The sequence below is a fragment of the Thamnophis sirtalis genome, unplaced genomic scaffold, assembly GCF_051295495.1.
Source record: "Thamnophis sirtalis isolate CommonGarterSnake01/CBP01778 unplaced genomic scaffold, rThaSir2_p1.2 scaffold_7, whole genome shotgun sequence".
Lineage (NCBI taxonomy): Eukaryota > Metazoa > Chordata > Lepidosauria > Squamata > Natricidae > Thamnophis > Thamnophis sirtalis.
In genome coordinates, this window is record NW_028261387.1 from 4,500,147 (window position 1) to 4,513,262 (window position 13,116).

Below are 13,116 nucleotides of genomic sequence, written 5' to 3' on the forward strand. Positions count from 1 at the left end.
CCAGGGGTGGGTATGCTGTATGATGTATCCAGCCAGTGGACCAGGAATTTGACAGCCCTGATTTAAATACATAACTGTTCTGACCCCACTCGTCCTACACCAAAGCACACCGAGACAAAGATACTTCAAGGATTTATTAACACACAGACCAGACCTTGGCAGCAATCCAGCACAGACTAACCTTGGCACCAATCCAGCCTGCCAAGCAAGTCACAAGAGTTCTCCAGCTCTAGTAAATATGTTGACTCCTGCAACGAGCGTGTGGACAATCATTCCTTTTATAGTCTTGAGAGGAGCCTAATTACCACCAGCTGAGTGTAATTATCTCCTGTAACTGCGTAACTGTTCCTTATGCCTAACAGCCCTCTGTTGCCAGGCATCCAGGACCAACTCCCTTGGCTCCTCCCCACTGCTCCAAGGCTCAGGCGCCTCCTAGTGGCCAACCAGCCTCTCTGCACCCTGCTCGGAGTCGGAACCCTGTCCAGGGTCCTCCACATCCTCCCGAGCTGACTCATAGGGCCCCTCGCTGTCGGAGTCTGGTGGCAGCTCCAACGGTTCCTGCTGGGCCACAACACATAACTAACAGATAGCCATTAGAACTGCAGGCATCATAGAAAACTAGTGTGAGTCTGAAGCAAGCAACAAAATTTAGAATTCTTCCCAATTTATTCAAAGAGCAAAAGATGTCACTTGCCTCTGCTATGTGGAAGAGAATGTAATGAAATGCATCTCCTGATAAAGGATACCGTGTTAATGGTTGGAAAAGTGACAGAGGAATTTAGAGAAGGAGCTGAGGGAGGATTTTTTGGTTGTAGTAGTAGTTGTTCCCAGAAAACTGGAAGAGCTGACACTCAGAATTACACTGCACCAGGTGCTGAAGGAAGGGTCCTGGAACAAAGTAGATGCTACATCTTTTTTTATTGCTGCAGATTGCAATTCAAAGCTGGCTGCAGGAACCATCAAGAGGATGGACTAATGGAGTGTGGGAGCTGCCAAGATTGTAATTATCTCCAGAGTGGATGGAAAGGAAGAGTTTAGAAGAGAAAGATGTTGGAAATGGAAATAGGTGAGAGAAAGAAAGAAAGAAAGAAAGAAAGAAAGAAAGAAAGAAAGAAAGAAAGAAAGAAAGAAAGAGGATACTTGCATAGCAGAGCAGAGAGAAAAAAACACAAGAGGGCTCAGATCCACTTGGACAGGCTTGAGGTAATTCAAGGAGTAACAACTGCTCTACTTCTATGTTGCTCTCTGTTGTGATAATAGAAGAGAATATTTGTTGCTGGGGGTTTGAACTGTGAAGTCCTCTGTGCTCTCTGAACTTCACTGTATGCTTCCAGACATTTCACTGCCAACTTGGGTAACATCATTACATTCAACCTCAAGTGAACATTATTCATATTGTCTCTGCTGACGATATGAAGCCTAGCTGAACATTTTCAAGCTGAGAAAGGCAGTGGAGTACTTCCAATCACATTTCCCCCATCCCCTTCCCGCAAAGCTTCTCAATATTATTTTATCTGGTTCCACCACAAAACCGCGGACGACAAAATTGCGGTCGACGAAAGCGCGCATTTGACGTCATCACAGCGCGACGAAAACATCGTGCTGTGATCGAAAAATGTAAAAATAAAGCGAAAACCTTACCCTAACCCCCCCAAACCTAACCCTAAACCTAACCCTTAACCTAACCCTAAATGTAACCCTAAACCTAACCGTTAACCTAACGCTAAACCTAACGCTAACCCTTAACCTAACGCTAAACGTAACCCTAACGCTCTAAACCTAACCCTAACCCTTAACCTAACCCTAACCCTAACCCTTACCTTTATGTGAATCGGCTTGCTTTAATTTAATTTTTATTTCAATTTTTAATTTTTTTCGTCGCGCTGTGATGACGTCAAATGCGCGCTTTCGTCGATCGTGCTTTTGTGGACCGCGGTTTTGACGGGTCACGATTTTATCTTACATTTCAACAGGGCATGCACAAAAGATTGTTCTTTGCTTTTTGGCATAATTTCATTGCCGATGGGCTTTTTCTGAAAAGCAAATAGCTAGGATCACTCGGGAAGCTTTGCGAGAAGTGTGAATAACCCAACTAGAAACCGTATTTACTTTTCTAACTTTCCAAAAAAAAAGAGCCATCCAACTTTCCAATCTTCACAGAACTGTGTACTCAAACTCACTAAGCACCACCTCTGCAAAGGTCCAAAAGATGGAGAAATTTACACTTTTGAGGAACTCTACAAAACTCTTGGGAGTTGGAACTTGCCAACTCCAAGAAATGTTTAAAAAAAAAAACAACTATGAAATGATTTGATATTTGAGAGGCCTCCCGTGATAAACATATCTACGGGCAAATGATTCAACAAGGTTTTCCCGTGGCAACTCATTAAATTTAATTACGCCCCTAAGAAGCTTAGCTCAAGCTGTGGTGTCAACAGAAGGTCCTCAAGGGAACACAACCTTATTTAGTCCTTCTCCCTTGGCAGTTTTATTAACCTCGATATGCAGTAGTGATTGACTCTACTATTCTCTATTCTTGGATGATCTTTTCAAGATTCTAGAATCCTGTTTCCCCCGAGTTCTAAAAACAAGTCCTTTGCTCTTTTAATCAATGCCCAACCAGAACCATGCTATTTTCTTGAGGATGTTCCTGGAATTTGAATTTTTTTTTAAATTCTCTCTTAAGCAACACCCTCAATTGTAGGTATCAAGGATGTGACAAATACTTAGATAAAGAGAAAATACCCCTAGTTAGAGAAGAGTATAGGCAAAGCTGAACCAACCAATAACCTCTGGGGAAATCCGGCAGGTAATCAAACAACTAAGATTAGGAATAATTTAAACTGCTTAAAGTTTGTGTAACGGCAAGAAGCTGAGTTCAACGCAGAGATCTTATTGACTTTTTTTTCTTTTTTTAAAATTTCCTTGGTTTTAATATATTTTAGACTGTGTTTGATAAAAAGCTATACCGTGTACGGGCTCTGGGAAGTCGAGGGGGGGGAAGGGAGGTGGGGTCCGAGGGGGGAGGGGGGAAATATAAAAAGAAAAAAAAAAGAATAAAGAAAAAAAATATGTTAATAATATATATGAAAACCTCTTCTCAGAAGGTGGTCATTTGGTATGAGTATATAAGTTTAAAGTTTTAAAACTCAGTTGCCCAAAATGCAACAGTGGCAAAACAAATGTAAAAAGTTAATTGGAAAAGTTTGAGCAATACAATGTTCTCTTTGAATCATTTCCTTTCCTGTTCTCTTATGATCATTTCCTTTCCTGTTTAATAAAGACAGGACCAAATGACAATTAAAAACTCAAGGATGTAAGCAATCCTTTTTACAGAAGGGCCACTGCACCCTGTAAGAGGACAATGCTAAAAGGAAGCTCAGAGGAGGGAAAAAAAGGCACTGTATAAAGTAATTTTAGTTAAAATGAATGGCCACTCAGTTGCTTCTAAGAGATCCCAACGGAAAGCATGAAATTCAGCTTAATGATCAAGAGAGGCACTCTAGAAAGAAGAAAAATGATATTTGAAAGGAAAATGAATCATTAACTCATAGAACGCAAAGGTTAGGAGGGATTTTCTGACTTGCAAGATTCTATTAATGTAACCTTGCAATAAAGACAAAGATACTATTTCATTGTTGTCTGGGCTTTCTCAATGAGCTAACAGTAGGGCAAAATAATTTGGGCTGCACCTTCGTATCAAAGCTAATTCACTGTTTAGATATTCCAATTTTCTGTTTTTCCATTGTAGGTCCGCGAAGCTGCTTGGTTTGCCGCCTGGCGGAAAGGAAGGGTATTTCTATTTTTATTCTTCTTTTTTCTTTAGGAATTGTTAGGAGCCTCTTAGAATCATTATATATGAAGAGAAGCCCAAGAGCACTGAACTCCAAGCGTTTGTTGTTGTAGGCATCTAAGTTTTACACATCTGTTAAAAGTTGAAATAGGCAATTTGTACATGTGAAGTCTTTCCGTAAACCGGGGCTTGTCCACAAATCTTCAATATTCAAGACCGAAGATTTTAAATATTGCCTTGAGATTGGCAAATAGTCCTTTGAATCCATGTCTAAGCAACACCCAATCTGAAGGAATGGAAGGAGACGATGAAGTTCTAAAACATATGAAAGCAGGAAACAAGAAGTCCAAATCTGTCGTATTAGGAAGAAAAATTCCACATAACTTCCATTTTTCTAAAAAATTTTTTATCATTCATATAGTTTTGGCTTAGAAGAACTTACAGAGGATTTGTTTTTGCAAATGGTTCTTAAGTCAGCCACAGATACTTGCAAAAAATATTTTTCTCTACTTCTTTACCACAGAGTTGTGTGATGCACTAAACAGTCTCCTGCTGGTATTTTAAAGAAATCCATACTACTATTGCTTCAGAAAAGAAAAATAGAAAGAAAAAACAGAAGAGTGAAGGAGTTTGATTCAGAGCCGAGGTGGTGCAGTGGTTAAATGCAGCACTGCAGGCTACTTCAGCTGACTGCAGTTCTGCAATTCGGCTGTTCAAATCTCACCGGCTCAAAGTTGACTCAGCCTTCCATCCTTCCGAGGTGGGTGAAATGAGGACCCGGATTGTTGTTGGGGGCAATATGCTGACTCTGTAAACCGCTTAGAGAGGGCCGAAAGCCCTATGAAGGGGTATATAAGTCTAACTGCTATTGCTATTGATTGGCAAAGTTGAACTATCTTTTCCTTAAGAATACGTTACACTACAGAGTACTCTAGTTTATATTGTCCAAGTTGTCAGAGAGCTACCATCTGCTCTCCCTATACTTTACGATCATAACTGGAAGCAGAGCTACTTGGAAGAAATAAATGTGACACAGACCCATTTTCAGTGAGGAAATCAAGTTTTGGAACTGCAGTAAATCCAGTCAAACCGTGGCAGAACAGAAGTCTGCAAACTGTTCAATGAGATCTGTCTGCTGTAAATCTGAATCAACTCCGGTCAGAATTGTTTTCCTTACAAGATTAAGTTGTGTTTTATACTTTCCCAACGGATGTTGAAAGCTACTTGTTGAATTAAGCAAAGAAGGAACATTTTTGGGGGGACGAGTAAACCTTTTGTACATGTCATCAAGGCAGCCTTTGCAATTACATGGAAGAGCATTACTGCTCCACAGATAGAACTGATTCTCTTTTCTAGCCTTGTGTGTTGGTTGTAAGTCAATTCAATTCAATTCAATTTATTACATTTATATGCCGCCCTTTTCCCCCGAAGGGGACTCAGGGCGGCTCACAACTCAAACCAGGGAAGGGGGATACAGACAAAAAATTTTTAAAAAAAACAAAGCATAACAATACATAATTTAAAACACACAGCAGTCATACCATTCGAGACGGGGGCAACAGCTCTTTAGCCCCAGGCCTGTAGGAACAGCCAGGTTTTAAGGGCTTTGCGGAAGGCCTGGAGGGTGGTGAGGGTTCGAATCTCCACGGGGAGTTCGTTCCAGAGGGCCGGAGCAGCCACAGAGAAGGCTCTCCTCTGGGTGGTCGCCAGTCGACACTGGCCGGCGGATGGAATTCGGAGGAGGCCTAATCTGTGGGATCTAATCGGTCTAGTGGAGGTAATTGGCAGGAGGCGGTCTCTCAAGTACCCAGGTCCAATACCATGAAGGGCTTTATAAGTGACGACTAGCGCCTTGAAGCATATCCGGAGACCAATAGGCAGCCAGTGCAGCTCGCGGAGGATAGGTGTTACGTGGGTAAACCGAGGTGCACCCACGATCGCTCGCGCGGCTGCATTCTGGACAAGCTGAAGTCTCTGAATGCTCTTCAAGGGCTGCCCCATGTAGAGCACGTTGCAGTTAATATGTTATGAAGATACTCAGAGTGGACAACAAGAGTGGGGTAAACTGACGATCAGTATGAAAGAGAAAGAGAAGGAGAGGAGGATGGAAGGGAGAGAAAGAGAAGGAGAGGAGGGTGGAAGGGAGAGAAAGAGAGAAAGAGAAGGAGAGACGGCAGGAAGGGGAAGAGAGAGGGTAGGAGTAGGGGAGAGGTAAGGGAAGAAAGAAGGGGAAGGAGAGGAGGAAGGAAGGAAATAGAGAAGGAAGGGAGAAAAGAAAGGGAAAATAAGGTGGTGTTACAACAGGCGCTAGGGATGGTAAACAAAGCAACCCAAACTGTATATTATAACCTTTTAAATGGAATAACAATAGTATAAGAATGGCAAAGTAAAAGAATAACTATGTGAATGTATACCTATAATTGCATGTAAGAGAATAAATGACAGTAAGAATATAAAGCACAATATAGGTAAACAACATTTGGTTATAAATAGCTAAGTATAAATAAATGTAGAATAGTACATAAAAATGGATAACGAATAAGGAGACCATGAATGCAAGATAGAAATGTATAGAAGGGAAAACGCTAACTGTAAAGAAACCGATACGGAATGAATGGCTGTATGATATATGATGGAACTTCTTGTTCCTATGTTGTTTTAAGTCATGTGTTTGTTTTTGTTAATGTGTTTATGTGTTTAGAATAAAAATTTAAAAAACAACAACAATATGCTTGATAGTACCTTTAGTCCTCTATATCAGTGTTTCCCAACCTTGGCAACTTGAAGATGTCCGGACTTCAACTCCCAGAATTCCCCAGCCAGCATTCGCTGGCTGGGGAATTCTGGGAGTTGAAGTCCGGACATCTTCAAGTTGCCAAGGTTGGGAAACACTGCTCTATATAAATGAGAATCAGCAAAGGCTGTGTGAGTTCTGGACTAATAGTTTGTAAGGATTAACTAAATCCTGACAAGACAGAATTATTATTCCTCTCCTCCAGGAATTAAGGTGGTTATTTATAGGTAATCCTGACTGCAATTGAAACCCTATGACTTCCAATTTTATTGCTAGCTTCTCTATTGATTCTGCTTATTGAAAACTGGCAGAATTGGCGATTATGTGGCTGGTGGGGGGGGGGGGGGGGTTCGTAAATTATAAAATTACTTTTTCAGTTCCATCATAAATCTGAGCCCTTTGGGAACTCTGCAAAAGGTTCTGGCAAGGGTCATCTTTTAGAACGCCAACCTTTCAAACCTCAGAAATCACTAAATTCATAATTTTAAATCCCACAGACCACTAATATGATTTTTTTAAAAAAACGATAAATATATTTAGTGCAATATAAAAAAAAAATGCAAATACTTTTCCTGCAGAGACCACCCAAATTTTCTGGTGGACCTCCAGTGGTCCACAGACCAACAGTTGGCGACCGCTGTTTTAAAAAAACACTGGCTTAGGATTGTAGGAAGTTATCACCCAGCCCCCTCCCAGAAAAATGAAATATCCTAGGAAATATTGAAAAGGCAGAATATTCCTCTGGAGGTGAAAAGAAAGAAACATGTTTTAAAAGACAGAATAGCTGCCTGCAGCTTCCTGCCCATCCTCACTTTGTCAATGGGCTATTAAGAAGGCCAAGACAGTCCCTTTACATAATAAAGAGTTCTCCCCTTCAGCTCCAGGGGAGGGTGGGATTAGAGCATGATAATATTGGCCCCAACTGACCACATGGCATCTGAGAACTCAACCAAACCTGGATTCAAAACGCAGCCTAGAGAGTTGCCCCTGCATGGCCCCATGGGAGTCTGACAACCAATCAGAATGCATTTCTTACACAGGAACAGGAAACAGAGAGGTGGGACTGAACAGGTTATAAAAAGCCTAGCAAGCCCCTCCCTCAGCCCTTCTCTTCTTCTCCACCAACATTGAAGCATGTGATCCCCTTTTCTGTTCAGGGCTCAAGCCACGTGGTCCTGTCCACCAATAAACCATCTTTCCAAGCAGCCTCCATGTCTCCAGTGTCTTTTTCCCCACTTGGAGCCGAACCCAGAAGGACGTTTCTTTCATCAGGGGAATGTGCCCTTCCCAATCCCAGAGAAGAAAACACATGGACCATATCAGAGGTGGGTTCCTACCAGTTCGCACCTATTCGGTAGAACCGGTTCGTCAAATCTACCAAACCGGTTAGAAGAGGTTCCACCAGTGGACCCAGAAAGCAGGCCACACCTACAGAAGAGGTTCCAAAATTTTTTGAAACCCACCACTGACACACACACACACACAAAGGCAGACAGACAGACAGACAAGCAGACTGACACAGAGAGAGAAAGAGAAAGAGAAAGAAAGAAAGAAAGAAAGAAAGAAAGAAAGAAAGAAAGAAAGAAAGAAAGAAAGAAAGAGAAAGAAAGAAAGGAAGGAAGGAAGAAAGAAAGAAAAAAGAAAGAAAAAGAGTGAGAGAGAGAGATGAAAGAAAAAAAGAAAAAAGGGACAGAGAGACAAAAGAAAGGAGAAAGAGAGAGAGAGAGCGCGAAAATGGCTGGCAAGCCACTCCCACCAGGTCACATGGCTGGTAAGCCACTCCCACCAGGTCACATGGCTGGCAAAGGAGGCCACACCCACAGAGTAGGTTCCAAAAAAAATTGAAACCCACCACTGGACCATATCTATGTTCCTTCAACTACTGGAAGATGCACCTCCACGCACCTTGCACATTACCTTGATCTTGGCTCTTAAACATGAATAAGGGCGTCGGATTTTCGTGCCTGGGCATGGACACGGGAGCAAAGGCAGACCTGGCTGGGCCATCAAGGGCAGAAGGAGGTCAATTCTGCAAAAAAAAAAAAACCACCAATCATTTCCCGGCTGCAAACTTCCAGACTATTATCCCTAATCTCTGTGTTTGTGTCTTTCTCTCTCTCTCTCTCTCTCCCTCCCTCCCTCGCTGTCTCTCTCTCTGTGTTTGTGTCTTTCTCTCTCTCTCTCTCTCTCTCTCTCTCTCTCTCTCTCTCTCTCTCTCTCTCTCTCTCTCTCGCTGTCTCTCTCTGTGTTTGTCTCTGTGTGTGTGTGTGTGTGTCTCTCTCTGTGTTTGTGTCTTTCTCTGTGTGTGTGTGTGTTTGTCTCTCTCTCTCTCTCTCTGTCTCTCTCTCTGTGTGTTTGTCTCTCTCTCTCTCTCTCTGTCTCTCTCTGTGTGTTTCTCTCTCTCTCTCTCTCTCTCTGTCTCTCTCTGTGTGTTTGTCTCTCTCTCTCTCTCTGTGTTTGTGTCTTTCTCTCTCTCTCTCTCTGGCTCTCTCTCTCTCTGTGTGTCTCTCTCTGTCTCTCTCTCTGTGTGTTTGTGTCTTTCTCTGTCTCTCTCTCTGTCTCTCTCTCTGTCTCTCTCTCTGTCTCTCTGTGTTTGTCTCTCTCTCTCTCTCTCTCTCTCTCCCTCCCTCCCTCCCTCGCTGTCTCTCTGTGTTTGTGTCTTTCTCTCTCTCTCTCTCTCTCTCTCGCTGTCTCTCTCTGTGTTTGTGTCTTTCTCTCTCTCTCTCTCTGTCTCTCTCGCTGTCTCTCTCTGTGTTTGTCTCTCTCTCTCTCTATGTGTGTGTCTCTCTCTGTGTTTGTGTCTTTCTCTCTCTCTTTCTCTCTCTCTCTCTGTTTGTCTCTCTCTCTCTCTCTCTGTGTCTCTCTCTCTGTGTTTGTGTCTTTCTCTCTCTCTCTCTCTCTCTCGCTGTCTCTCTCTCTGTGTTTGTGTCTTTCTCTCTCTCTCTCTCTCTCTCTCTCTGTCTCTCTTGCTGTCTCTCTCTGTGTTTGTCTCTCTCTCTCTGTCTCTCTCTGTGTGTTTGTGTCTTTCTCTCTCTCTCTCTCTCTCTGTTTGTCTCTCTCTCTCTGTGTGTGTGTCTCTCTCTCTGTGTTTGTGTCTCTCTCTCTCTCTGTCTCTCTCTGTGTGTTTGTCTCTCTCTCTGTGTGTGTGTTTGTGTCTTTCTCTCTCTCTCTCTCTCTGGCTCTCTCTCTCTCTGTGTCTCTCTCTGTGTGTCTCTCTCTCTCTGTGTTTGTGTCTTTCTCTCTCTCTCTCTGTCTCTCTCTGTCTCTCTCTCTCTCTCTCTCTCTGGCTCTCTCTCTCTCTCTCTCTGTGTGTGTGTCTCTCTCTCTGTGTTTGTCTCTCTCTCTCTCTCCCTCCCTCCCTCCCTCCCTCCCTCCCTCTCTGTTCCTAAACTTTAGCAGGTGTCTCCAACCTTGGCCACTTGAAGACTTGTGTTTGTGTCTTTCTCTGTCTCTGTCGCTGTCTCTCTCGCGAAGCAAAGCTGGCTGAGGAACTCTGGGAGTTGTAGTCCACAAGTCTTAAAGTGGCCAAGGTTGGAGACCCCCTGCTCTAGAGCATAAACATCTGGCTGCTGCCCTCTCGTGTCCTCAACGCAGCCGAACCACGCGCCGTCCGCTCGTGGCGATGAATGATTTCTGCTCCCGCGGCGAGCAAGCCACCCGCCCTTAAAGCCTCCTTCCTCCTATTGCAAAAGCAAATACTCGCCCCAAATCCATCATCCCGACCTCCATCGCACAAACCTTATTTCCCAGGTCCACAAAAGAGCCACGGGCTGAAATTAAACGTCATTGGCACGTTTTTTTTAAAAAAAAAACCCAACAAACATGGGATTTTGCAAGGTGGTTCGCTGTGTGAATAGAAGCCCTAACGAGGAAACGGGACGAGCAAAATAGAAAGTGAAAATTTAATAATAAGGGTGGGTTGGGCAAGTAAGACATGCTTTATACTATTGATATGCCACTGGTTTCTGCAAACGGGATAGTTTGGATTTTTAACTCCCTTCCTAAGGAATATCGCAATGCAAAAGTTGATTCCTGTTAAAGAGACCCATCACCTGAACCCCTCCTGATGTGCATAAAATTAAGTTCGTGTTTTCTTGTTTGAGCATACCTCGCTTTACTTGCTTGCATTGAACTATTGTTTCACTTTTCCTCCTAATGAAGATAATCTGTGTTCACAAATATTAAGTCTTTAGGTGGTAGCAAGCAAGCCATACAAAAATATGAAGAAAAAAAATTCTTTGCCGTAGGAAGATCCTTTTAAATTCTCTTCCAGCTCCTATTTTCAAAGCCGTAAAAAAGGAATTGTTCTGAATATATGTATGTGTGTGTGTGTGTGTGTATTTATTTATTTAGTGTCACAACCCCTGGTAAGCCCCAATTATGAAAGGCAGCTAACTGCTTCCATCATCTGTCAATCGGCTCGTCACAAGAGTCCATCACGACAGAAACCCAATATTTTTACTGTTGCCTTTTGTACATTTGTGTTGTATTTTTGCTGATAAAGGGAGACTAGTATAGATCTATTTCAAGCTATTTAGCTCTCATCAGCTAGCCATACCCTTACTGGGATTTGAGCCTGTGCTATATTACATCGTAGGCAAACGTCTTAGTGGCTTAATGGCTAAGACGTCTCCCTTTATTTATTTATCAGCAAAAATACAACATACATACATACATACATACATACATACATACATATACACACATACATACATACACACACACACACGTTACATTTGTGCTGATAAATTTATCAGCACAAATGCAACACAAAGGCAACAGTAAAAATAATGACTTTCTGACGTGATGGTCTCTTGTGATGAGCTGATAGACAGAAAAAGGAAGCAGTATGCTTCCTCTCATATTTGGGCATACCAGGGGTTGACACTAAATACATATATACATATACATACATACATACATACATACATACATACATACATACATACATACATGAAGTTTTAATTAGCTCAGAGACAAATTAAGGAATTTTGGCACTATAGCCTTTTATCCGATTTCTTGTCTGAAATTCATTTCCCATTTCTAGCGACCTCCAGATGTTTTGAGACAAATCACTTCCAAATTCCCAACCTGCTTTAACACCAGCATTGTGAACTTTCAGCTGCCAGCAAGTCTGAAACTATTATACCCAGGTGATTAGAATAATTTTTTGAAAATCCTTCTTAATCACATGGCGGCTCAGCTTAGAAGCTGCAACTACTTGAGCTGTGCTGGAGTAATGGTTGGATGTCAGCATTTGAGATAATTCAATGGGTGGTCAGATTTAAGTTTTCTCTTTGAGGATCGCAATCATATTTATTTGCTTGCCAATCTTCCAACTGCTAATTCTGTTATGTCATGAGACATAAAACCAAGGTCAACCTTGGCTTGTTTTGAATCTCCGTAGTATTTTCTCTTGCATGCTGGATGTTTTTTTTTGGAGATGACAGGAGGATGAAGCAGAACTTTTAACTATGTTTTTAAGTTGCACTGAGACTATACTGAAGTCTCTTCCCATTCTGGTGCCCTCCAATTGAGGAGACGAGGGAACCAACCACCATAATGCCCATCTTTCCCCAAGCTAGTGACAAAAGGCTACTAGTTCTCACCGTGGGGAAATGCACTATGGAACAGAGCCTGTTCCATGGTGGACATCAACAAGAAATGGCAGACCAGATCTTTCTCTCTGAATATATCTCTCTCTGACATCCACTCACCAATTGTACCCCAATTTCATTCAAGGAAAGCACAAATAACGCTCTCTACATGGGGCTGCCCTTGAAGAGCACCCGGAGGCTTCAACTGGTCCAGAATGCGGCTCCGCGGGTTATCATGGGGGCACCTAGGTGCTCCCATGTTGCGCCCCTTTTAGGCGGCCTGCATTGGTTGCCGGTTGTCTTCCAGGTACGATTCAAGGGACTAATTATGACCTTTAAAGTGGTCCATGGCTTAGGCCCAGGATACCTGCGAGACCACCTACTGCCACCGGTAGCCTCCCATCGTCCAGTGCGATCCCACAGAGTTGGCCTCCTTAGGGTGCCGTCGGCCAGACAGTGTCGGCTTGCAACCCCCAGGGGGAGAAGCCTTCTCTGTGGGAGAGCCTTCCCTCTGGAATGAGCTGCCTCCGGAGCTTCGCATAATCCCCGACCTCCGGTCCTTCCGACGCGCCCCTAAAAAGTTGGCTTTTTCAGCAAGCCGGCCTGGCCTGAACAAAACAAATCAAATTATTGATCATTGTTAACTTTAATCGTATTTTTTAAAATGTTATTGTTAATCTTAATTGGGTTTGTTTTTTGGATATTCTATTTTTTTTAACTTTTGTAATATGTTTTTTTTTAATGTTGTACACCACCCTGAGTCCATGGGAGAAGGGCGGCATATAAATCCAACAAACAAACAAATTTAACGCTACAAGCCAAGAAGTCAAAATCACGATTGCAGGGAAATATTTTCAGTCAATGCCAATAAACTTTTGCAGCAGTAGAAGATTGGCAGGTATGGAAAGTGAGGCTAAAGTCCCATTTGGAAA

At 42.7% G+C, this 13,116-nt stretch overlaps 1 protein-coding gene across 1 annotated transcript in view; it reads right to left on the minus strand.

Moving 5' to 3' along the window:
• LOC106547935 (pancreatic alpha-amylase) overlaps positions 1-8,596 on the minus strand; it is a 31,891-nt gene extending 23,295 nt beyond the window's left edge. The window contains exon 1 of the mRNA XM_087720775.1: positions 8,505-8,596. Coding sequence (XP_087576901.1) covers positions 8,505-8,594 — 90 coding nt within the window. The 5' untranslated portion in view covers positions 8,595-8,596. The remainder of the gene's footprint in view (positions 1-8,504) is intronic.
• Between the last annotated feature and the right edge of the window lie 4,520 nt (positions 8,597-13,116).